Below are 27,179 nucleotides of genomic sequence, written 5' to 3' on the forward strand. Positions count from 1 at the left end.
TTACTTAAATATTTACAATAAAACTTTTGTAACTGCCTGTATTTATAAGAAATTAATTATTTTTATCTATTAAAAATCTTGTAATTACGTAGCTTTTTATATTTAAGATTTGTATGTTTTTTAATTAATATAAAATATAAACGTATTGTCTTATTTATGTTATTGAAAGAAACCACAGGACATAGTTTCACGTGAATTGCAAGGAAGCAATAATTTAGTTTCGATTGCTCACTCTACAGCTCGTTTCAATGCACTATTTGCTTTGTTAATTGATTGAATAAAAGACACTGAATTTATTACAACGTTAATGTAAACAAACGATTTAAAATTCTTGTAGAAAGTTTTAAACACTTCATTAGGACACTAGGTTCGTAGGTACATACCGCAGGTACAAATAACACTAAATGCTATATTGAAATAAAAAAAAAATAGTGGTTGTACCTTTAATACAAAACAATTGGAGTGGTTACTGTTTTATAAAAAAAAAATATTATTATTATTCATTTCGTGAGATGAATATTTTAAAATGTAGTATTAAATTCATTGGCTACCCTATATTTATTATTAATACTCGTTATACTAAACGACAGATAGATTTGTCATAGATAAGTATACTACTTAGTTACTATTGACTTTATTATCTTGTCTAAGTAAGTTTATGAAAATATCTGTGCAGAGAGCGTGAAACTATAGCATCTGTAAATCATACCCTCACACCTGATATTGTTTCTTGTACCACGAACGGTTTCGTTGACTGATATCAAGTCTGTCATTATGTTTTTACTCTGATTTCATTTTCGTGTACGAAGTAAAACTCTCACGCACAAGAAATGTTTTATGTATTGTTGCAAAATTTATATAAAATTACGAACATTCATTATTTATATTGAAACGGACATATACCGTTTCCGATTCATAAAATTATTATTAAATACGACTTACTTAGACATAACTATCAACCCGTTTCAGTTCGCATGAGTGCAATTAACAACTTATATAAAAACGATGCATTATACACACAAAATGGCAATGAAGCCTGTATTAAAATACGTTAAATGGTTTAAAAGAAGTAAACAGAGAATAAAACAAATGCGGCCAGTGAATTTGTTTTATACTAGGTACCTATTTAAAATTTATTATGGAATAATAATCTCTAAACGTACCTGGATATGGACAGAAGAAAAAAAAACTAAATATACAATTTGCTTGCTACCACACTATACTACTAGGGTAGATACTGAAAACGCTGTTATAAACACAGGAATCCTATGATACTTATAAATTACTTAGGTATTTAATTTATCAAAAAATTAAGCCGCCATTTTATTAAACTACCACTTAATTAAAAAAAAACCCGCACCTTTGCTTTTACCGGTGCAAATAATTAGCGACACAGTTTCTTATCAAATTCTGTATATGGCATACATTACGAAATTATACCTACATACATTCTAACACCGGTAGAGTAAATAGCTAAAATGTATATCTATTATAACGGCGGTTTTGACATACTTAGACAATATTAACTGCAATGAACTTCCGTTTGAACGCAACAGTCTTACACCTAAAATAATTTTGTCATTACTTAATATTATGTTTCATTATAGTTATTTTTGTTATACCAACGTTTTTGATTTCGGTTAATTCGTCACATCATACTGTAAAATATATGAAGGACTATAGGAAGGACTGTAAAATATAGTCTTGACCTGATATTATAGGTGTTCTGCCACAAGGTTTAGTGATAAGATATATGTGATTAAAATACATATAATGTGATACCCAATGGTGGCATCGATGTCTAAAGTGATTGTGGTTGTGAAGAGCGACACCCTCGAAGTTTTGCGCATATTGGAAACATGGTGGGAGACCTTGCTGTTGTTAGGAAGATTGATGGTCTGTTACTGGAGATTTCTGCAACAGTTTATTTATGGTAGGCAGTAGAACTTATAAATAATTTTATTTTAGATTTTGCTCTGTAAGGAACAAATGTGACAAAACTAAAGTAAGACCAATACACCCATATTGTAAACACCATCGATACAAAAGGAGTTATCAAAATCCATCCAGAATTGTGAAAATTATCGGATAATATACAAAAAAAGTATTAATATTAGATACTAGGTAACAGTATCCATTAAACTATTAGTTAAAAGCTGCAGTAATTAATCTTATTAAAACGAAGCCTTAAAAGTCTCACTTGAACTTTACCTTATTAATGACCTTTAGGCTAGAAACATCTGCGCGAAAGTTTATAATAATTGTAGTTCATTTAAGGTTTAATTACACTGTAACTTTACCTATTACAGTGTATCCTATGACTGAGTCATATTACTTTTATCATATGTAATATCTCAATTATCAATCACGTAATTTGGTCATAAAATCAGTCTTCCATGTATTTCAAAATCATAACAGTAGCTCCACTGCCTCAATTTTCTATGTGTAAAAATATTATTTTCAGTAGTAAAACGATTGATGATAAAGATTGTAACGTATTGCAGCTATGTAAGACATTAAATAGATAATTTTTTTCTCTAAATGTTGCATATTTTTAAGTATTTCTATTAAGAGAAATAACCACAACTTCTCTATTATTTTCGTTGTTATTGTCATTATAACATAAAACATGTGATAATACTGTGTAATCATGATAATATAAAATTTTATTTACAAGCATAAAATAAGGGACCCTGTCATCTATACTCGTATATAGCTAATACGCAGCTATACTATAAAATTTCTAGTAGAAATAGGATCATCATCATTGCCATCCTCTTTATGTTCTACAAAACGAACCTGCGATTTCGTCCGCATGACCAGAGTACATTAATTGTTTGGTATAAGAAGTAACCAATACCCTTCTTCATCTCAAATAATACTTATATCCCAAATTTCGTGACATTTGGACTAGTCATTAAAGCGCTAAATGATAACCAACAAACTCGCTTTCACATAATATCAGTAAGGATACCACTATGAGTACTATGAGATATACACCCTGTTTCTGTGGATAAAACACCACATATTTTGCTAAAATTTTTGATCTTATTCCATTAGTGTTACATTATTTAAAATCTTTTACTCCATTAATGGTACATCTCAGTGTACCTAGTACATTTATAAATTTAGATACTTGTGATAAGGTGGTAAGGTAAGGCCTTATCAAATATAATAAATAGTCGCATTTTTTGTATCTCGTATTCATATTAGAATTAGTGTTATGTCTGAACAGAACATAATCATTATAATTAATGTAAATTAAATTTTATTAATTCATAATAGCTTAATTTATATAGATGCTACAACTACTAATATAATATTAACAATATTTTTATGCGGTTCGATTTTTTCGCGATTATTATATAATATTTGTACATCTTTATTTATTTGTTTCACCTTACGAGGAAGGCCAGCAGTGTACAGTTAATAACTTATATGATATGATCATTTATGTCCCTATCCTACATCTACAAGTATATCCTACATCTTTACAAGATTCTCCATTGTTATTCATAGATATAAGTTTATATATATTGAAAAACTTACCTTGGAAAACTTTAGTTGTCATAAAATCTCATACTTATTTCATGTTTAAGTTTTTTATATATAATTTTAAAGGTTTGGCGATACTCCGTAATCCCTTCTCCTAAATTTCATTTTCTTCCTTCCCTAAAAGTTTTAATCTTTCTATTACGATTAATCCATCTAATTAACTTATTACCTTTGATTCAATATAAATTAAAGTAAAAGAAAAAATTAATAGATTACTGTAAAAATGTTTTATTTTAAATAAGTTATAATGTTTTTATGTTTATTTTCAGAACTGAAGTTGCCACAGGCGGCCATGATGGCGCCCAGCGTGTTCCAAAGAACCAAGTCACCACGTTCATCTCCAGGAAACTTGCCTAGAAAATTACAGGTAAATATATTTGATTCGTTTTAATAAGACGTAAACATCGTAGTCCTCAGGAATGGCAACGTATTCGGGGCACCCGTGAGCATATTATGCATTTTATATATTCAATGTAACATCACATTGATTGTATGAGACGAATTATTGTTTGTATGAGATTTTGCTTGTATGTAATCTGGCTCGGTATTTTCTGTGATAATATTATCTAAATAACTACCATATATTATATTACTAATAACTGCAAATGTTTTATTTAAATAAAAACATGACGTATATTCTCGTCTATACCACAGATAATATAATACTATACTAATATTATAAAGAGAAAATATTTGACTGTACGTTAAAAACTATTAAGCTGAAATAAAAAAAAATACCATATAGAAGGCTACTCTATCAGTGAGTAACATATTGAAATTTAATTATTGAAAATTCTATCTACCCGTGCGAAACCGAACGAAAACGCTAGTATAACATATTATCTCGAATATATTTATGTATATTTATCGAATATATATATCGTATTAATCGTATCAATTATACAATATAAAATATTATAGGGTCTACTATTACACAGATGTTTCTTAATGGACGCATTGTGGACACTTGTATGACCCTGTTTTCTATTCTACATTCCAGAATGGCACAGAGTCTACAGCACAATCAGATCCTACGGCAGACTCCAGCCCCGGAAACTCGATCTCCGACGCGGAAAACTTTGAGTGCTATGGAGAAGGGGATGCCGATGCACCAGCCAACAAGTTTGTATTTATTAAATATATTTGTAACAAAAAAAAATTTTATATTTTCCAGAGGTCAAGCAGGCGCTCGATTATAAAACCAAAAGCCAATTATAAAATCATATTACACCAACCAAAAATAATTCGGACAAAAGCATGAAAATTATGATGATGATTGGTTTTTATAATCGACTGTACTAAACTAGGAACAACAGAACAATACTCATGAGGACTCATATTTTCTACATCAGGAGTTAATTAAATAGTAACATTTATATTGTTATTGATAAACACAGAATTGATCACTTTCATAAACGTGCAGCCCAAATTAGCGGAATTCTGATACTAGTGATTGCGATTTATTTACGAATGTATCAAACAAATTGTTGTGTCAGTATCGAGAATCGCGGCTCTTACACGTAATTCTGAAATTTCTTCGCAGCGTTGCTTGTACCGACCGTAATTTAAACACATTCTTCATTCATTAACATTCTTACGTACCAACATTTTCATGTAATAGCCTATTAGACTAAAATTAACTATAGCCATCTGCGCTTAAGCTTGTTGCTTATGTTTAGTAGCCCGATTCCCGTAAAAACAAATCTTTCATAACAAGGTTGAAGCTGAGAAGATGTTCAGTCGAAATCCTATCCAAACATACATTCATACGATCCCTATTTAAAGCTTATATTCACATAGTACTTAACATTTATCAACCGTGAAATAAAAAATCTTGTCCATGACATTATTCTAAATTATGTATTTACGTAAGTTTCAATTTATTATATAATATTAAATAATAAACTAATTAATGTATATATTTATGTATTAACTGATAAATATGCAAAATAAATTATATTTCTTTTGAATGAACTAATATCGTTTCGTCACCATATAAGTATAAAGGTGGCAAAGATCAATACTATTAAAAAATAAAAATTATTCTAATACCATTGCTGCTTTCTTTATAAAAATAAAAGCTATTTATTGAGCAATGGTGTATTTCTCTTGCAATTGTTGAAATGATATATTTTACGTAACTTCTCAGTAATTTGGCTAAATCAAAATATAAGAAATCTTTATAATATTGTATAAGCATAAGTAGAAATAAGATGGTATAGTTATAATAGAATTACATTTATTGGGTTAGATCCAACTTCTTTCCTATTTAAAATAATTACTTACTTTAATTATCTACTTATTCTAATGTGAAACGCATTTTGCTTGTACAGTCTCCACTCTAAGAATGAGTCGATATTCACTGATATTTTAAGTGACAGCAATAATTACTTTAGTGATTAGTATAGTGGACATTTTATTCAACGTGGCCTTAAATTTTACTGTGTCCGTATTAGTAACATTGTTTTCAAATTTAAGTCGGTCAACGATCTCGTTAAAAACCTTCCGTCTCTGTAATTCAGTTTTATGTGCATCATTACCTACTATGTATTTAGAAGCAGTACCTGTATAATGGTTTAGATGTAGTTTAAATACATTTTATTACTTTACCATTACTACAAAAGTAACAACCAAACTAACATCAATCGATAACCAGTCATCATAGTTTTTACGACCATTTTAATTATACTTTATCGAATTCTCGAATGGTGCGGCGTATACCTATTTCAGTAAAGCCGCGTGAGAAGGGATGATACGCGCAACAAAATCTGCTCATAACTCGCATTGATTAATAATAATAATTGATAATATATATTAATATATTAATATATGTATATATTAGGCATATGTTTACGGGGTAATCCGCTCTCTCGTCCATCTACAGTTATAGTACTGTTCATGTTTATTAGCACTTTCTATCATTTAGGCCCTTAAGTTCTTTGCCATTCTATATATAAAAAATATGGTCAAAATAAGATATTTATAACCAGGGAATTTGATCTATACGGAGGAGGCAAAGAAGTTTGTTTGAGTCTGAGAATTTGGTGTTCTCTTGTCAGGCCAGAACCTGCTCTATTAATTTGTTATCTCTTTGCGTTTCAACAGTTCAAGCAATCGTGACAAATTTTGACATACATATATATACCATTTGAAATGGAGAAGAACATACTCTTTACCTTGATCATGCGAAAGACATTGGTATAGAATATTTTCAAAATTAAATTACCAAATAATTAGTCTTCGATGAAATGTAACTGTAATATATTATAATAATGTTCTAGGTATATATATATGTTAATTCCCCGCCCTACATATTCTGACACTCATTTTATTCGTCTAAACATAATATATATTTCATTTAATGTTTATTTTGTTTACAGTGTAGAGAACGGGACCAGGAGTCCTGGCAGTAATCTGAACCGGCATTCCTGGACGCGAACCAGTTTGAGGCGGACCCCACCTAGGTATGCCGCCTTGTTTTCTCACCGCTATTACACAAATACTTTTAACATCTCACTCACTGAGAATCACGTCATTTATGTTTTATTAAAAAAAAAAAAAAAACTAATACATATTACAAACGCAACGATAAATTGTGAGATATGAGATTGAACACTGTATAGATTGTCTGCGATAGCATGGCACCTCCCTTCAAATTCCAAATAATTAAAAATGTCTGAGTAAATATATTAAAAGTTTCGATTAAGGAATATTATATTCCTCTAACCAGATTGCTACTGAAAACATTTTCTCGCAAACATAAACAGAACACCACGTCTATATATCGTCATAATCGTAGAATACCGACAGATCTGACAAATATTATTATACATATAAAGATCCGTCAGTATTCTACGACTTTGACGATATGGTCGCATATATTGAAGTAAAAAGTTGGAGAGACGTGCCATGTTAACGAAGATTGTTTATACAGTTTTCCATACAAATATATATATTACGATATAACATCGCCAGAATCTATATTTAAATCTAAATGTGTGTGACTGGAATAAGTTTGACAATACACTTCTATATGTTATATTCACATCATAATAATGCTTTATAATATACATTTTTTATCTATGTCTGTATTATTTACATACTCAATATTTCAATATAATTATTAAGACCGTTCGTTACTTTTGCTTACCGAAGTATAGCAATGATACAATTATCTATTAATTTTCAAAAACAAATAAAAAATTTTCATTGTTTCTCATTCATTATTTAGAAACTAGCGAACTTTACTCAAAAGCTTTAATCATAGAAGACAATGCATATAAATTAAAAAGTATTCAACTAGCGAACTAAAACTTTATTTTATTTACTTTTCCGCTAAAAACCTACACCTACTTCATATTTTACTTCGGAATTTTACAAATACATTTCTGTCGAATCTAAATTTAAATTTATAGAATCAGTTAATAAAAGTATTTTTGCACTACTACTACTTTTTAAAAAAATATTCAGAAGCGTTGAAAAATATTTAAATGTTTTTTTTTTTTTTATTGACAAAAAGTTGCAATGTTGTTGAACAAAATATTCGTTGTGAATCCTCTTGAGTACTACTCAATCCAATCGCCTATTTATTAAGTATGATATATAGTATTAAGTAAGAAATGATAGAATATTTTTTATTCATTTAAAATTGACAGATAATTGTGACTTTACCTAACAAAGTATTCGTTATGAGCACTCCATTAGCCATTAAACACTGATACTGATTCTTAAATAAATAAATTAATTCATAATATTAATTATTTCTTAATATTAAAAAATACTTTAGTAAATTGTCTAATAGCGTTAATTTATTTTATTCATTTTTTAACATGTAATAAATTATTAGGTATCTAAGAAATGTTTTATAAACAATCAGCTCAGCTGCTCAAAGCAGAGACCAAAGCAGCTCAGGAGCTCGGAAGTGGCAATGTGTGAATATTGTTTTGATTTTTTTTTATTATTTTTATGTTATTCAGACATAAGTAAAAAATGTATGTAAATAGTAAACCATTTGCAAATGCATTTCGATTATTAAGTATTTTATTTATTTTTTTACAAGTTTTATCCATTGTTACAAAATTATGTTTTTTTGTTTCAATTTTGCACTTTTTGTTCGCTTCTCACAATATTTGTGTTGTATCTTCCATAGCCACCAAGAGAACCTGCCGCACCGGCGATGGGGATCTATGAGACAGTAAGCTTTAATTTTTTATTCTTTTATGTTATTATAATTTACATATTATTAATAATACTCACCAAACACTCATGGCATGACTTTTTATCGCTAGAATTAAAAAGATTTTTAGCTGTTAATTGATTTAGTATTGTAGATTTTTTATGTTTTAGTTTCAAATGATTTAAATAAGGAGTAATAAGTAACTTCTCATTCTTCAACTAGTATATATTACACGCTACTTGCCTTAATTTTGAACCGATTTGTTAGATTATTAATTTAATCTATTAAATTCCATTCACGTCGGTTCTACACATTATTTTCTAAATAAAGTAAAAAATATCTTAAATTATTATTAAATAACTAACTATAAAAAAAAATTACAATTCGGATTGTGATTTCTTTGATTGAAACTATTTTAATACCGATTAGGTATATGATATTAACTAAAATACTGACAATGGAATAATATGAATATATATTCAGTGTTCTCAAAAAGAAAAAGTGCTATGCTTACTAAATATACTAAATAAGATAGAAAAATAATGTAACAGGTCCTATTGATGCTTTATTCTCTATAAAGAATAACTAAATATCGGTAGATTCCATGGCTGATAACATCTATGTGTATTTTTTTAACAATATACATATAACCAATAAGATTTTTTATGCAAATGTCACGTACATTATTTATATTAATTGCATTGCGTTAAAAATTTATTTTTTATATCTGTGCAGTATCATAATATGAATAATGCATAATCATAACTGTCCACTGCCGAACGTTAACATCCTCCTTTGGTTTGCCATTATTTTTGTCACGCTTGGCAGGCGATTATTAAATAACTAAGTTAAAAAAAAATATTTTAATTGTGATTTCTTTGATTGCTATTTTACCTCTCTAAGTTAAGGAATTAAGTGAAATATTCTGTATCAATGGAATAATATAATGTTATCTGTGCAATAAATACAAAAAAAACTGTTATGCTGTATATAATAATTTGTAATAACAAGTATGATTATAGAATAAATATATACAGGCGATGTACAGCATAATCCCATTCGACTATATACTGTATGGACTACGACACTCCTGATACTGTGTCAGAATATGAACATTTAATCACGATTTTCTTCCTGTGTTTTTGACGTTTTCGACAATTGTTTGTATACATATACAATAGGTATCGGATAAAGTATAAACATCAGTTAAAAAAAATTTTGTTCCTTATAGTCAGATTTGGAATTGACTATTATACCCGTCATACTAATCGAAATAACAACGCATGCCAAAAATAAGTAAGACATGTTCAAATGTTGTGATATCTATTCAGCCGACGTACAAAAGTCTATTTTATTCAATTTGATTTATAAACTTTTTACAGGCCGGATCATTATTGGTTACCTATACGTGCCTATACTATTTCTTATTCTACACTGTGGTCAATTTTCAATTGATATTATATCTAAATGCAAAAACATATTAATTTAGGTATTATGATTGTCCTCGAGGTTAAATCATACACGTGAACGTGAAAATGTTTATTCCAGTTATTATTAGTTTCTTAATTGATTTGTTAATTTAGACTCAAGATTGCCTTTCCTAAAAGTCACTGTATTCACTCAAGATTAAGACAATCTTCATAAGATGTGTTAAATATCAATTTATGTTGTCTTATTTCATGAATACACCGTCTATTTTTCTGTTTGCCCAATGGCGGACTGGTAGAGAACATCATACGATATCAAACCCGTTGAACGTAATACATATAATTACATTGTTCACTTGAGTTAAAATAATTAAATAAAAGTCTGTAATGGACCTAAAAGAATAAAGTTATTTTGAATTGATTCTTAGTTTTTTGTGTACCTTTATAAAACGTGCTTGGAAGTGACTATAAATATCCTTTTATACTAACCACACGTTTTATTCCTTCACAATTTACACAAACTAATGTGCGTATCTATCGACAAACCACATACCGGCGTATTCTAATGGCGCTGTCGTTCTACGAAAATTCTAGATACAAACGTTTATGTGCTTTATATCAATAGCCATAAACCATTTGCTTATTTTAAGAGATGTGTTTCTATATTGGTTTGTATCTATTATGTTGGAGACACAATAGTATTTCCAGACTAAATGAGTCATCACGTTCTTACGTGAATTCAATAGTGAAGTGTAAATGTTTACATTCTATATAATTGTCTGAATATATTTGGTAACGCTTCGCTATAATTGCGCAACTAATAAAGCAGATGTTTTTAACCAACATAAAAAGAATTAAACTTCCAAATCCAGTAATTATTATCTGGGTATATTGCGGTATTTCCGACATCCGACTTTAAAAAGAACCTCCTTCTTTTTTTTCTTTGATTGTATTTTTTATGTTTGTTACCTCGTAACTTCGTTAGTTATAAACTGATTTGACAAATTATTTTTTCTCTAATAGGATATAACTACAGATTGGTCCCATATAATTTTTGTCAAAATCAGTTTAGAAGTTTAGTTTTTAAATCAAAATAACTGATTTTATCACAATTGAGTTGGTCTTTTGTGGAATATAATTTAATTATTAACCCTGTTACACAAGGTTTACTTTGTGTGTTCGTATTAAATGTAGGAAACTAATACTTTTTACGATTACAATAATATTATTATAAGATATATTATCACCATCAACATCATTATATCAGCTATTAACTGTCCACTGCTGAACATAATATGAGAATTATATATATACGCTATTTTTTTATAAACAAAATGATAAAAACTGACGTAACAAGACTTTTTACCATACTGTATATATATATATATATATATATATATATATATATATATATATATATATATATATAGACCAAATAATAATAATAATAACCATATAAACTATCAATAACTTGAGAAAATAATTTTGGAAGGAGGGATTTCTTTATTTGACATTTGACGATGTTATATATGTGTACTCGTATATTATACTACATTATTTGTCCATTGATGACAAATAAATATAGTGTAGGTAACACTATATTTATTTTTTACATTTGAAGCCCATTTTTTTATTAAACAAAATGATAAAAACTTAGTCGTAACAAGACTTGAAATTTACCATCACTACATTGCATTATACAATATCATTATATTGGGCACATAAATTTCTAGTCATAAGAGACCTAGCAAACTGCGAAGTAAGTAGATATGAACCAAATCAATCATGTTAAAATTGTAGTATATTGGGTAACAAGCAATTAAAAGTGAGATCATTAGAGTGTGTTATGTGATTGTGTGCACGTATTTTGGTAATTATTTTATTCGCGCAACTGAAATAATGTATCTGACGTTTTTTGTTTTAATCTATGTCAAACTTTATAACATATGTGAGCAAATTATACACACATAACTACAACATAAATGTCCACCAGTGGGAGACTTTGTACAAAAGTCGTTTGCTCGGATACCTCTATCCCATTCGTGTTTCAACTGTGAAGCAGTTGTGTTTCTAGCTGTAACATATTTGGTAATGAAGGTTTGTTATGGCAGTGAATTTACAAAAAGACTATTCAGAGGAATAACACCTGAGTCCTCAGGAATGGCAACGCATGGTGGGTATCATGGGCTAAACAGTATACTCTGTTATGTCCATGGTACTGCTCATGTCTATAGGGGACGTTTTGGTTAATTTTTTTCAAAAGTAAAGAAAATCACTTGCAGAAATTTAATCACTTGTTTTTTTTATACCACGAAGGAGGCAAACAAGCGTATAGCCAGTCTGATGGTAAACGGTCACTGTAACCTTAATACATTATTTTTGAAGGGGTTCTTCATCAAGGGTGTATTAAGGTTTCTTCAATACTGTAATCTCCAAGAAAATCCTCAACAGGAGGTCATTCCACAGCCTGGACATTCGCGGGAGAAAACTTCTCTAAAACTACAGTGTACATGACCATTTATGTTCTAGCGTGTAAAGATGAATTCTCTGTCGATGGTGAGCGGCACGATGATAAAAGGTGACTATGTTTTTTTTGTTTGATGGGTGAAAATGGTATGGTAACCCCGCCTGCGCTAATGGTATACGCTGGCAGAGCACCAGTGAAGGGTGATAGATGAGAATGAAAACAGGCCAGTTAGGCCATCATGATGAATTCATCAGGAATTAACCATGATAGTTTCCAGGGAGAACCGCGAGGAGGTCGACTTGGTTGGGTATATTGCTAGCAATAGGATTCTCAGTCTCCATTACTAACAATCCCTTCCCCCCAGGTGGCTATGGTTATAATTCGAACAATTCCTCAGAATACAATGTATTATACAAACGATATAACTGTGGGATATCGTAATTAAACATAAATCTAATTACCTGTCAATGACATTATAACTGATAAATGTCATTGTTCTCCATAATATACTTTAATTAAGTACCAACATGAATGCTTTAGAAAAGGAATATGCCTACCTATTGTTCCTGATGCTCATTTATCATTCTGTAGCTCGTTAGCAACCAAACGGATTGACGAATTTTGATGAATGACATAGAACAGGTAGTGCCTACATATTTTAGCATTCCTAATATCGTTTCAATTTTCGTTTATTGATCGTATTTAGATAGGTTTAACCTATATCCTTCTCCATACTGTACGTGTGTATCAAATTTCATAGCGATTGATTAAGTCGTGAAGACGCTATAAGGTAACAAACATACAAACTCACTTTCACATTTATAATATTAGTAAGGATTAACCTATATTCAAAATTCATAAGTACACACACATACTATTAGCTGTATCCCATGGTTTTTCTCGCGTGAATTAGTGTTATATATACCTACCCTACTTGCCAATCTAGAATAATTATTATTTATCTCTGTACTAAATTTATATATGCTATAAAGCCCCTAAATAAAGTAAAAAATTTAAAGAAAAAATTAAAAAAAAAATAACTGCTGCATAGGCTATTTGCGGTATCAGTTGTCACATAATTTGCACAATATTCCTAAGTAGATATTTTATGTTTCATCAACCAAAAAAGCTTAATTGCAACATAGCGAAACTCAAGTAATTGTGGTTAGAAACTAGCGAATAGCAAATACTTACCACAATTTTATTCGAGCAAACTATATTGTAATAATATAATGTAAACTAATCGTTGCGTTTAATTTTTACTAATATTATAAATGTAAAAGAGATTGCTTCTTTATTTGCTTGTTACCTCTTGACCTTAACATCTCAACCAATCGTCATGAAATTTACCAACACGTTACATTTTTGATACAGAAGAACATTAATTATTTTTATTTCGGAGAATCAATATATTCTAGTAATACGGACTAAAACACGAGTATAACCTAGTTAATTATATTTTAATTATAAAAATTATCAGAAAGACAGTTTGGAAAGAGTACAACTTCATACAGTAACCAAATGTTACAGAATTAAGCGGAAAAATCGTGGGATAATTTGCGACGTATTTATTTAACGACTCAAGTCTACTAAAGTGCACTAATAAATTTTACAAACACTCATTCTTATCTCATAAAAATATTATTCACACAACAATTAAAATAATTATTGTCCACTCCTTTTCATCCTCAGAATGAATTTATTGCTTACCGTTTTCCATTTGAATAAAGAGTCAAGAGTTCTGAAACTAGCGTGCATGTATGAGACGGTTTATAAAAATGTATAAAGCGAAAGGTATATGTAAGAATAGAGGTCTGAGACACTCGATTTTTTTCTGCCTACATCACAAGCGACTTAACGTGAAGGTAGATAAATAGATATATATTATTAATACAATTTTATCATTAAGATAATGCAGTGACGACGCCACCAAACCAGCCGGCGTCCGTAGATTCTCCTTAAGAAAGTGAACTGTTCCACACCGCTGCCGACAGCGTTCCACGCTTGCTTAACAATAATATGCAATTGTTATACACCCGCCGGTTTCCTATCCCGGTGATAGTTAATGATCAAAATACATATCGCTGCAAGCAATGTGCAATGTATTTCACAAAACTATCAAATGATTAACAACAATACTTCTTACAATCCACGATACAAATAGACAATGGTTGCATTATTTATAGTTACAATATTTTTCCATAACATAAGTATTTATTTACTGAAACAATTTGTAGTTTTATAGATTAAACTAATTACCTGAATATATTTAATGTCAAATATGATTAGGAAGAAAAAACTTATTATAATTTCCGGAACACTGAAGCAGAATAAAAATTCCAGATTTTTTCCCGGATTTTACCAACCATCTGGTAACCCTAGCTAGATAATATGCTGTCAAACTTCTAAATCGTTAACCATTATTACATAGATACTCAAAGTTTATCATAGAACGACACAACAAGGTATTTTTTATAATTACAATATACCTAATAAAAAAGCAAAATATAGCTCTAATTCATTTTCCGTCCACGATTTTGTGGAAGATTGAAAGTCGGAAACGTCTTTACAACCTTTTTGACTGCTATTTCGTATGTGCGAATTTCAAAAGAAGAAAATCAATGAAATATGCTAAATCTAGATGTCGTATTAAAATAAAACATATACCAGTTTTTAAGTTTGACCTTTCGGAGCAGAACAATCAAACCGGCATTCCATTTATAGTAGCAATTTTTGCATGTTGCCGAAATAAACATAAGACAGACAAAATATTATTTTGGATTCTATTACGCCAATTAAAACTCCTTACATTTTTTTAAATATTTTCTATGTATAGACGTCGTCCAGTTACAATTTTATTATATTAGTGAGATATTGGGATACCCTATTATATTTATTAATTTATGTTACAGAAAGTTTACAGCTATAGTAAGTTAATAATTTATTATAAATAAATATATACAATAATGATAAAAACATATTGTAAGTACTGTAACATTCTACGGTAAATAATAAAATTACCCCACTAACAATGTAATTTGATCGCCTTCTTACTTTTTTTAATTTATTATAACTGAACCATAAAACCTTACAAATAATATATTTTTTATATAATATAATTAGGTAGTTATATTTATTTTGTAATACCGAGAATTAGGGGGGAAAAGGGATTGTTAGTAATAGAGACTAAGAATCCCATTGCTAGCAATATACCCAGCCAGGTCGGCCTCCTGGCGGTTCCCCCTGGAAACTATCATGATTTATTCCTGATGAATTCATCATGATGGGCTAACTGGCCTGTTTTCATTCTCATCTATTACCCTTCACTGGTGCTCCGCCAGCGTATCCCGTTAGCGCAGGCGGGCCTATCATACCATTTTCACCCATTAAAAAAATACCGATAATTACCTACAACAAAGTACCTAAAGGTTACGATACCTTATACTAAATAACATTCTTTTTATTCTAATTTAGACTACGATAACCACTTATCATCAGATAGGCCGTATGCTTGCTTGCCACCTCAATGGTATAAAAAATAATAATAATAATTCTCCAGCAAAACTATGGATTACAGCTAGTCAGATACATTTACTACTATCGTGACATAAATTGTACCGTGAGACTTGATTCAAAAATAATTTGTCTTTGTTACCTTCACTCGGCATTTTAAAAGGACCCATAACTACGTATAATTTCGAACAAAATTTCAACAAATCGAGTTCGCTTTGTATAATGATGCAAGGAAAATCGCACATAAAGTATACCTCGTCTTTCTTATATCTACATATTTGACAATCACAAAGCACAGACGCCTATGTAATTGGTATGGATATTATCGGTATCGCTTCAATATCTATTTATTTTTTTATGGGTGAAAATGGAATGGTAACCCCGCCTACGCTAACGGGATACGCTGCCGAAGCACCAGTGAAGGGTGATAGATAAGAATGAAAACAGGCCAGTTAGCCCAACATGATGAATTCATCAGGAATTAACCATGATAGTTTCCAGGGGAAACCGCGAGGAGGTCGACCTGGTTGGATATATTGCTAGTAATAGGATTCTCAGTCTCAATAACTAACAATCACTTCCCCCACTTTATGTCTTATTAATTGGTACTTATTGAAGCAACAATAATAAAAAATATATTGTTAGTAGACTATAGTCTATTTTCCATGGTTTGTTTTCTAGCCTAACCTATCCTTTGTTTCCGGGAGAAGAGAGATTGTTAGTGCTGGAGTCTTAAAGCCCCATTACTAGCGGTCCATGATAATTAACATTCATAGACGTTAACTAAGCACCTAGGCACCTAAGTATGTACCTACATGAAGCTTCGTCCGCACACCGACCGCGAGCCGCTTAATAATTTAATAACGGCGGGCATTTTGCAGCCAGTAATTGTGGATAATCCATAGTTACCTCTACTTCGTCGCTGCTGGCCTGTCCAACATTGCGTTTGTTGATGCGTCAGTGCCGCACGGCCACTCAAGCGATTCGCTGTTCGCAGACCTACGCACAGCTCATGGCTACGTCGCCTTCCAAATTCGACATTCAAATTTTAAATTCAAGTCCTATTTTTTTTTTTTGCGTTTGTGATGTACATAAATATGGTTCCGTGAGTCTGTGTGCATCTGTGTGGTGTGTAATTTTTAAATGACACTTGAAATAGTTTTCAATATCTGCGATTATTCTATTTGCAAAGCTGGAGCGGAACGGTGTTTACATGCATTACAGAAAGCGACCCTACAGGTTAGTAACATTTAAATGAAAAATTAAATACAACATTTAAAAAAGTAAAACTTAACAACCATCGGTATTATTAAGTATTAAAGTGTGATCTTTTATAGATATTTACTTACATCTATCTACAAAAGTAGTAAAATACGAGTTTATGCATTAAAAATTTGCTCTATGTAAGGTTTGAATCTATTAGAAATTTACTCAATGACCACATTTTATTAATAATTCAATTTGGAATTTTATATAAACCTAATTATTTGACTTAACATTGCACTAAATGTTGTTTGTTTCTTTATAATATTATTTAACCTTGGCTAAATTTCCAATGTACAATAGTAGTTAACATGTAAATGGTTCTGAATTAGTAATATCAGCTACAAATAGGACCTCACTTATATTATTGCTCCATCGTTGCTCGGTTATAAAGTGACGATGGCGTAACATTCTGTTGTTAGTGGTTCGCTATGTCAACTATTTTATTGTGACAACAAACACATCAGCAAATACATGCATACACACGAACACCTATTTATTGTTATGTCCACTCCATTGTTCACACAGATACGATATACCTAGCCTAATAGCATTTATTTTGTCACGCGAATCCAACGTTCCAGTAGTGTAATCACTGGCCTAATCATATTTTTTTACCCTTGAAAATCGCTTTGTTGGCGCAGTTATTCTTAGAGGCCAGTCACTGCATACAATTTCAAAGAGATACAAATATTGCCTTCTATAAATATTAAATCAAATTATAATAACATTAAATATTCTAAATGCTTGCCTATACATTTAAAACATTAGCAACTAATGTTAGCAGAGACTATCGCTACAAAATAGGTGGTATTAGGCACACAATATAATAGCACGTACGCAATCCTGCTTTAAAAATGTGCTAAGTGAATATTGTCCTAATACTCTCCACTGTTTTGATTTTTTCCGCAAAAAGTTCTTTATCTGCGTGTCCAAGTAGCCACCTACATTAACCTAGATAAGTACAAACCGCTTTCGTGTGACGTAAATGTGTCTTCCTAAATAAAACGTTACAAGAGATTAGATGACGGATATTATGTAATCATAACCTTTTGTACAGGTTTCGCCTAAATGAGGAAATGTATATATTAGTTTTGCTTATTTTTTAAGATGTTTTATTTATATTTTAGTTTTTCTTCACAATGTTTATCCCTATTTTCAGGGGGGAAGGGATTGTTAGCAATGGAGTTTGACAGCCATTGCTAGCAATATGCCCTATCAGGTCAACCTCCGCGTGGTTCCCCCTGGAAACCATCGTGAACAATTCTCGTTGAATTCGTCACGATGGGCTAACTGACCTGTTTCATCCTCGTCTATCATCCTTCACTGGTGCCCTATCAGCGTATACCGATAGCGCGGGTGGGGTTACTATTTCATTATCACCTATAAAAAAAAAACTATCCCTACTTTCATAGATGGCAACATTATTTTCAAAGAAATCTTCTGCTAGTGTATATAATGTACGCTCCCGGATTACATTAATCATTGATAAGTATTTTTTTACAATACTAACGACCTGCCTAGGCTACGCACGGTCATTTATAAAATAAAATACAATTAATGTTATATTACAAATAATTAATTTTTCTATAGATAAAAGAATTTTTAAAATCAACTAAATATTTAATGAGTTTATCCTTTATTAGCGATCTTACTCGGTTTCACGCGAATTATATAGATAGAGCATTGAATGTATAAAACGAGTCAACTTTTAGTCAGCCAAACATCAAATTAGCTGGCACATTTTTTTTTAATAAAAAAAAAAAACGCCCTTTTTTGTGTTGCAAGTAATTTTTTTAGATTAATTAAATAAAATTGGGAAATTTTTTTGTCAATTTTTTTTTTGTATCAACTTTTAATTATCCACTGCTGAACATAGTCTCCCTTTAAGGGGGTTTTACTACAAGTTGCCACGCTTGACGTACCGGTTGGCAATCGCAGTTAGTCTATAGTGATATTTTAAGAGTAATGCTGCTGTCCATTCCTTGACTATTAAATTCCCTTAGTCGCCTTTATAAACACCCACGGGAAAGAAAGGGGTAGCCTATACTATGTCATAACCACACACTGACCACAGACGGTCATGTTTAATTATTTACTAACGAAAACATTAAATCTATACTCAGATATGAATCAAAGTATTCAGTAAAGATAAACATAATTATCTTTTCTTTTTTCAAATGTATTATATGAATCGTTTTCATTTTCCAATTTATCCTTACTTTTTTCCATACAATTAGTAATAAATGTATATTATAGTAACCCTATTTGCGCAGTATTGATAAAAATTTTGACTTGTTTTTAGCGAAGCATTAGTATAAAGACACTCTATCTAAATAGATATTCTAAGTAGATCATGTAACTTATGTTACTCGCAATTAATGTAGCTTATTATAAGTGAAAGAATTTTTGAAATCGTTTGTACAGTTTTTAATTTATTCATTACAAATATACAATCCAATTTTTCCTCTTTATAATATTAGTTTAAATGTAAGTTGTTAATAACACTTCATACGAGTATGTGTATTGTAATAAAAATATTATTAATACTGGTAATTTTCTGTCGAAATAAAATACTGTTTAGTTTTCCATTGCTTTTTTTATTGTACTCTGTATACAAAATACAATAATGCAAATCAAACACTACTGCGGTTTCGTAGATATAATGTATTAGTTATTACAAACCTGCACTGGAACGTTCACGCCTAGCATACGCACACATTGTCCTATAAACTAACAGAACATACTTGACCACAATATTTATAAAGGGGGATGAGGACGGATATCCGGCACTGGTTCGTTCGTAACATATTTTCAACTGACGACCTTTGTTTGACCATATTAATGTTCTAACCGTTAAACCTTGTAGATAATGTGTTTGTAAAATAAATAAACTGAGAAATATATTATAAATAAATTAAGTTCCTACTATCCATTCGTATGTTTAATATAAACATGTTCTATTTATAAATTTCCATAAACTTAGTATAACGTACTTATTCGGTAACGAGTAAATAATCATTATAATATCCACGGTATAAATATCTTATATTGGTAAAACTGGAAAAGGAATTTATGCAACAACCTCCAGATATCAACACAATTAAATATATTATAATTTCAAATATAATTCATTTATAGACCTATGTAACTTATAATATGTCCAAAATATTGTTACTAATAGCATTGAATTGACCGACCTTTTCTTATACACATATCAACTACTTTCCGCAAAGGTCATCGAAAAATTGTGTTTAAACTTGTTTCTATACAAAAATTATAAAACACAAGTAATCCCATATCACCGATAAATTCAAAATCATATTCTAAATTCAATTTATAATTGAATTTTAAAAGTATTTCACATTTAAATGTCATTTTTGTTCTAATATTGATTACTTATTGATTAATGTAATAGCATTCGATACATTTGTCAATATTTAAGTTAGAGCCAGATTGTTTCGATATAAAAATCTGTCTAAACTTACGTTCAGAGCCTACCTAAACTTCGTAGTATTAATAAAGAAGTATAGATTTTGGAAATATCAAGGATCCTATTAATAAGCACTTTGTAATCACTACAATTGCGTATATCGATATCGAATTGTAAATTATTGTCAATGCAATCCTTACTCGTACATTGAAGGTTTGTGGTTGACGTCTGCCAGATGACAAACGACGACATCCGGTCCTAATACAAAACGTTCAACATTATCTGTCTATTTAGTTATCTAGTTTACCACTTTCTAGATAGAATTCTAGTCGAAAAATGAGATGAATTATGAATAATGTCTAACATCACTAGTATATAAGTTCTCTATTCTCTAGTGTCGTAGACACACATAGACTATGGCAAGCAATCCCTGCATGTTGCGATATTGTATCCGTAGTTGTTGTCGAAAACCCTCATGTGCTTGATTGTTACTTTCTTACACAATTTCACGGCGCACGCGCACCCACGTCTCATTTGTTGCAGCCGCCGATTTCTCTGTCATTCCCCGCGGACATCCTATTCATTATAAAATTGTTATGATGTTATGGTTATACGTCTACTAGGTATTAACAAGTAACTCTATTATTATCAACATAAGATGGAATACAAGCCAAAGACATATCTGTATACTTGTAAAAATCTTTTTTGTGCGCAATAAAGAATTTATTATCAATTAAGTCTGATTCTTTAGGATAATACTTATTTATATTATAAATGTGGAAGTAAGGTTGTTTTTCTATTACTTCTTAACGCTTTAACGGGTTTTCGTCACGTTTGGCAGACACTTTGAAATGAAGAAGGGCATAAGCCATGTTTTTTTCCCAGTCACGCGGCTAACGATTAAAAGCTCGCAAGTAAAGATTAAAAGAAAAAAAATCAAGAAATCAATGTAAGGACAAAAGCTTTTGGCATTCGGTTCTCTCTGCCTAGTCCACAAAGATTTTGAAGTGATTATAAATAAATGTAGGGAGTGTGTGACAGTTTGCAGATGTTTAAATATTTATTACTCGTAATAATTCTGTATGAAATGTTGAATTCTAATTACTTGGCGAAATGTGGGCATACCAGTATTACGTTCACCACAACAGCAACAGTCGACAAATGCCTCTGACTACTCCATTAAGAATAGTAGTCCTGATGATATATTATTTTTTTCACTTACTGATCAAATCTCGCTTTAAATAATTATTTATTTATTTATTTATTTTTAATACACCTATATTGTGTAAATGGCGGACTTAAACACCGTATGGCGTTAATTATCACAGAATAAAAAAAAAATTACAGTCACAAATGCACATCGACAATAATGTCCAGTAAATATAGTATCTAGTAGTAAACTTCTAAGAAATTACATTTATAAAAATAATTGGCAGGTGATTATTACTTCATTCGATTGCAATTTTGGGTTAATTATGCGATTGGCGATTATGCACATGAAAACTTCTCTTAGAAACTGTAATTACCCTTATAAGTATCAAACCTGCTGTTTTACTATAAGATCGCTATTACTAAGACGGATTGAACAATTCGCAATTATTATAAAACCTATGATTACAAGTTATCTACTAAGTGAAGGTTAGGTTGTGCAAAAGGTATTCATTTCAGAAGGTTAAGTATAATTTCATGCCACTTATAGATAAACGTTAAATAATGTTATTATGTATCTTCGAAAAATACGACGTTTTCAATTCACCTACATTTTTTTACGTGGTATCATCACCGGTGTTGATAACTAGCTGTATTCCGCGGCTTTACCCGCGTGACGTACAAAAAGCATCATATGCGCTAAGTAAGGATATAATAACCTACTAGTCTACCAAATTTTATTCAAATCCGTTCAATAGTAAACTATTGAACGGATTTGAATAAAATTTGGATGCATAAATGCATGAAAGAGTAACAAACATCCATCCATTTATCCGTCGTTAAAAACTTTCGCATTTATTACATTAAGATAATTCTTTTTGCAATCTATATATTTATTTATTTTAATGAGGCACACATAACAAATTATAACCATGTTAGGTTTATACCAGAGGGAGACTTTGTACAAAAGTCGATTGTTTGGGTACCTTTGTCCCATTCGTGTTTCTACCGTGAAGCAGTTGTGTTTGCATGGCTGTGTTTCGGTTTGAAGGGTGGGATATGGCGTGAATTTACAGGGTACAGAGGAATAACACCTGAGTCCTCAGAAATGGCAACGCATTGGGGGTATCATGGGCGAAACAGTATGTGTGTGTACTGTTTAAATGTACTGTCACGATGGGCTTACTGACTTAATTCATCCTCATCTATCATCCTTCACTGGTGCCCCGCCGGTGTATACCGATAGCGCGGATGGGGTTACCATTCCATTACCACCCATTAAAAAAAATATCAAATTAATTAAGGTACGTTAATTGTTATACAATATATTTTGTAATATTATTATTATGTACATAAATTATTTTTCATTATTTTGTTTTTATTGTTTTACAATGGTAAACAAACATTTAAACATGAATTTTAAGATAATTGCAATGCCTTTCACCGGTTACAATGTAACAAGATATGTATAATGTACCTACAAGTGTGTATGTACGCGTAAAAATATCACGCATCGTGGTCCTTTATAATTATCAGCCATGTTACCTACTTGAAATGGAGAAGACACTCGTTTTCACAACATAATACATATATTAATTAGGGAACGATCATAAAAATAAGTAGTAAGTAATATCTACTTACGTAACAATTACCAACACAATAAGTGCGTTGCGAGTAAGTAATAAAAATGTACTAATTGTGATAGCATTACACGTTAAAATATTTCCTTATTTTCAGTAAATGTACTCTACTTGTTGTTTCATTATTAGGTTATTCTTGTTCCGCATTAGTCCTATGACGTCTCGTGCTATTTGGTATAATTGGTAAATGAGAAATTATTCTTATGAAATAAAACGTCATGGAGAAAATTCAGAACCAGTTATTATTTTATGTAGCTATTAGGAATGGTAAACAAATGGAGAGCACGGGAGATCTACGTAGGTGCAATCTGACTAATAACCGACTTATTGAAATATTCATGCGTCATATCTCTTGATAGGTAGCTTATATACTTCTTGAATAATGGATATTGGCCCTCCCAATAGATGGGGTGACAATCTCAATATGCATAGTTGTACATGTAGACTCAGGATCCTTCCATATAAACAATCTGTAGGGGAGAGCTATGCTCAACAGCGTATTTATAGCCTAATTGATGATAAAGGGATTACACTGGCTGTCCCGCAATTCGACAAACAACAATATCTAGGAATTGATACGAAATATTCCACTAATATCGCCACTAAACCGATGCCGTTTAAAACCGAACGAAAACTTTTCACGTGGAAGTTTGACATCATATGTTAAATCGAAAAAAGCCTTCTTTTACATATTTTTCCATCTTTCTTTATTTATATTAAAAAACTAATATTTTCTACGTACCTAATTACTTCGAAATAAATTCTAATATAAAATATTAATTTGTTTCAGCTCTGGGAAGCGACAAATTGGCTCCAATGTCTTAGCCAGGTACTACTCATATAAATTCTATAAATATTCTAGAATTAAGTACATTTAAATATTTATTAACAGGAACAATACTTTTAACATTTTAACACACTATCTATAATTTAATATTTTAGTAATAAGTCTCCAGAATCGATATGAATATCTGTTTAAGAGAAATTATAAAAGAGTAGAGCTCGTAGTATAGTTATAATAATTCATTAAATTCATTCGTTACTCTGCTCTCTGAGAAAATAACATATTATTTGGTAATAACAGAGCGCCATCTGTGATCAAATGGTCGTACTAGCAAATATTCACTACTGTATAGACGACAACAAAGTTAGTCGATTTAGCAAAAGATGGCACTAGTAGTAACATGTTATACTATAAATTGAAAACTTGATTCCTAATGATAAAATTAAACTATCTAATGAATGACTAACATTGTTTTAGCCAATTATACCGGTCTTCGTCATTCAACTCGTCCGGCTGTGGATCGGGAGGGGAACCGACGGACGACATGTATTCAGATGTCTCGTTGGAGGAAGATGTCCAAGGTCTTAACTACAAGGTGAGTTTCAACTCGTAGTTCATGTTAACTCGCATCATATCAAATATGCACCTATTTAGATTGAAAAATATTTAATATATTGGTACACTTACTGTTAGCTTCTGTACACTAATAAGGTAAAAAAGACAAATATGGCAAAACATTCTGTCATGTAGGTAAACACTGTCTAACTAGTACATAATGTTTGCATTAAACAGGTTAGCAGATACTTATATTTAGGTAAATATATCTGATCTGTTGTTTATCTACAACCGTTGATTATGAATACTTGCCGCTAAATAGTTTTTTAATACACTTAATATGTATAAACATGCAATAATGAAAGATTCATACACTAAAACAATTTTTTATATTAAACGACATACTTCTTGGAAAACGCCACTGTATAGTTGGAAAATCGTTTATCGTACTTTAGACCGGTGATGTTTACACATGAGTTATCATCTATTATGTCAGTTTCCTTCCTGACTAACTAGTTGTAAAACCTTAGTATATATATATTTAAAATTGAATAACAACTGATCAATCAATTTCATTTTGATTGAAATGTACCCTAACGTTAGATCCAGCACCTACAGCATGAATCAATGGAATGCCGGTATTATCACCTATCCTACACCGACCTATTTGAGCGTATGTTTTTTTTTATGCATGAAAATGGCATGGTTACCCCGTCTGCACTATCATTATACACTAGCGGGGTACCAGTGAGCGGTGATAGGTGAGGATGACAGGTCAGTTAGCCCATTGTGACAAATTCGATGATAAATTGGTCACAATAGTTTCCAGGGAGAACCGCGTGGAGGTCGACCTGATTGGGTATATTGATAGCAATGGGGACTAAACTCCCCATTATTAACAATCCCTTCCCCCCTGAGCATTTAAAGATCGCCATTATTAAATGTCCAAAAAATACATATTATTTCACTAACGTTGTATACTTGGCTACGTGCCTGTTTTATTAAAATATATACGTAAGAAAAATAACTTTATTGATGACATCATAACGTATGGTGTGAATTTATCACAGTGATTGTCTTCATGATGGGAAACAGTTTGTGATCTATATGAATTAAATCGGAAGTGAATTAAAAATTTAGTCGTACAATCTAATATATAAAATTCTCGTGTCACGGTGTTTGTTACCAAACTCCTCCGTAACGGCTTTACCGATTTTTATGAAATTTTGTGTGCATATCGGGTAGGTCTGAGAATCGGCCAACATCTATTTTTCATACCCCTCAATAATAAGGGTGACCCACACCCAAAAAATATTTTTTCTTTTTTTGACAATTTTGTTTATTTTTATTTTATTATGATTTAACATTAAAAATACATATAAATTAAAATTTTCACGCTTTTACGATGAACTCTGTTTTTTTAATCGCGATTTTTATATGCCGCAATAGGATTGCAAGAATGGCAATGGCAATCGAATATAATAATTGTAAAAGGATAAATTTTCATGTATAATTCTCGAAATAACGTATATGGTAAAACAACGTTTGCCGAGTCAGCTAGTATAGTTATAAATTATCATATTAATAGATGATATATACAAGAAATAATCATTGTTTCTTTAAGTACTAATTTCAATATCTAATATAATAACTCGTCCAAATAATCTGTGTAAACGTCAAACGTCTTCTACGTGCTTATCAAAAGTATAACAAAAATAGCATGTGACTATATTAAGTACTTATATACATACTTATCTTTATCTGGTCCCTTCCAAAATGCCAACCTGTCAAAAGGTAAAAGAATCTAAAACAATATTATTGTTGTAGATACTTTATCTGGGGGGAACCATTGTGGTTAATTCTTGAATTCGATATGATGGGCTAAGTGACCTGCTTTTATCCTCACCAATTATCCGTCACTGGTGTCCCGTCCGCATATATCAAAAGGGCAGTCGTGCATACTATTTTCGCCCATTAAGATATTTTATCTTAATCGTTATATGCTTCAATATACAAAGTATCAAATTATGAAAATCTGGCAAGTGTGGCAACTACCGGCAAAAGCCCTCAATAAAGAAGGCTTATGTTCAGCAGTGGACAGTTAACAGCTGATATAATGATGATGGTGAAATTATGGAAATCAAGTCAATAGTAGTCAAAAGTAATAAACCTATCATTGAATCATTCATTCAATGTCAATATCTATATAACACGTAT

The 27,179-nt window shown here is 30.8% G+C and overlaps 1 protein-coding gene across 4 annotated transcripts in view; it reads left to right on the forward strand.

The window, feature by feature from the left end:
- LOC113521418 (rab11 family-interacting protein 4) overlaps positions 1-27,179 on the forward strand; it is a 92,047-nt gene that overhangs the window by 34,043 nt on the left and 30,825 nt on the right. Inside the window, exons 1-7 of one of the 4 annotated variants that reach the window (XM_031912676.2) lie at positions 1,755-1,933; positions 3,825-3,922; positions 4,556-4,677; positions 6,936-7,019; positions 8,705-8,749; positions 24,414-24,452; positions 24,885-25,002. In XM_031912676.2, coding sequence (XP_031768536.1) covers positions 1,786-1,933; positions 3,825-3,922; positions 4,556-4,677; positions 6,936-7,019; positions 8,705-8,749; positions 24,414-24,452; positions 24,885-25,002 — 654 coding nt within the window. In that variant the 5' untranslated portion in view covers positions 1,755-1,785. Of the gene's footprint in view, positions 1-1,754; positions 1,934-3,824; positions 3,923-4,555; positions 4,678-6,935; positions 7,020-8,704; positions 8,750-24,413; positions 24,453-24,884; positions 25,003-27,179 lie in introns of those variants that run through there. The other 3 variants (XM_031912678.2, XM_031912679.2, XM_031912677.2) reach the window with 3 other exon arrangements.

The sequence above is a fragment of the Galleria mellonella genome, unplaced genomic scaffold (genome assembly GCF_026898425.1).
Source record: "Galleria mellonella isolate WM207_F2 unplaced genomic scaffold, CSIRO_AGI_GalMel_v1 utg55, whole genome shotgun sequence".
Classification (NCBI taxonomy): Eukaryota; Metazoa; Arthropoda; class Insecta; order Lepidoptera; family Pyralidae; genus Galleria; species Galleria mellonella.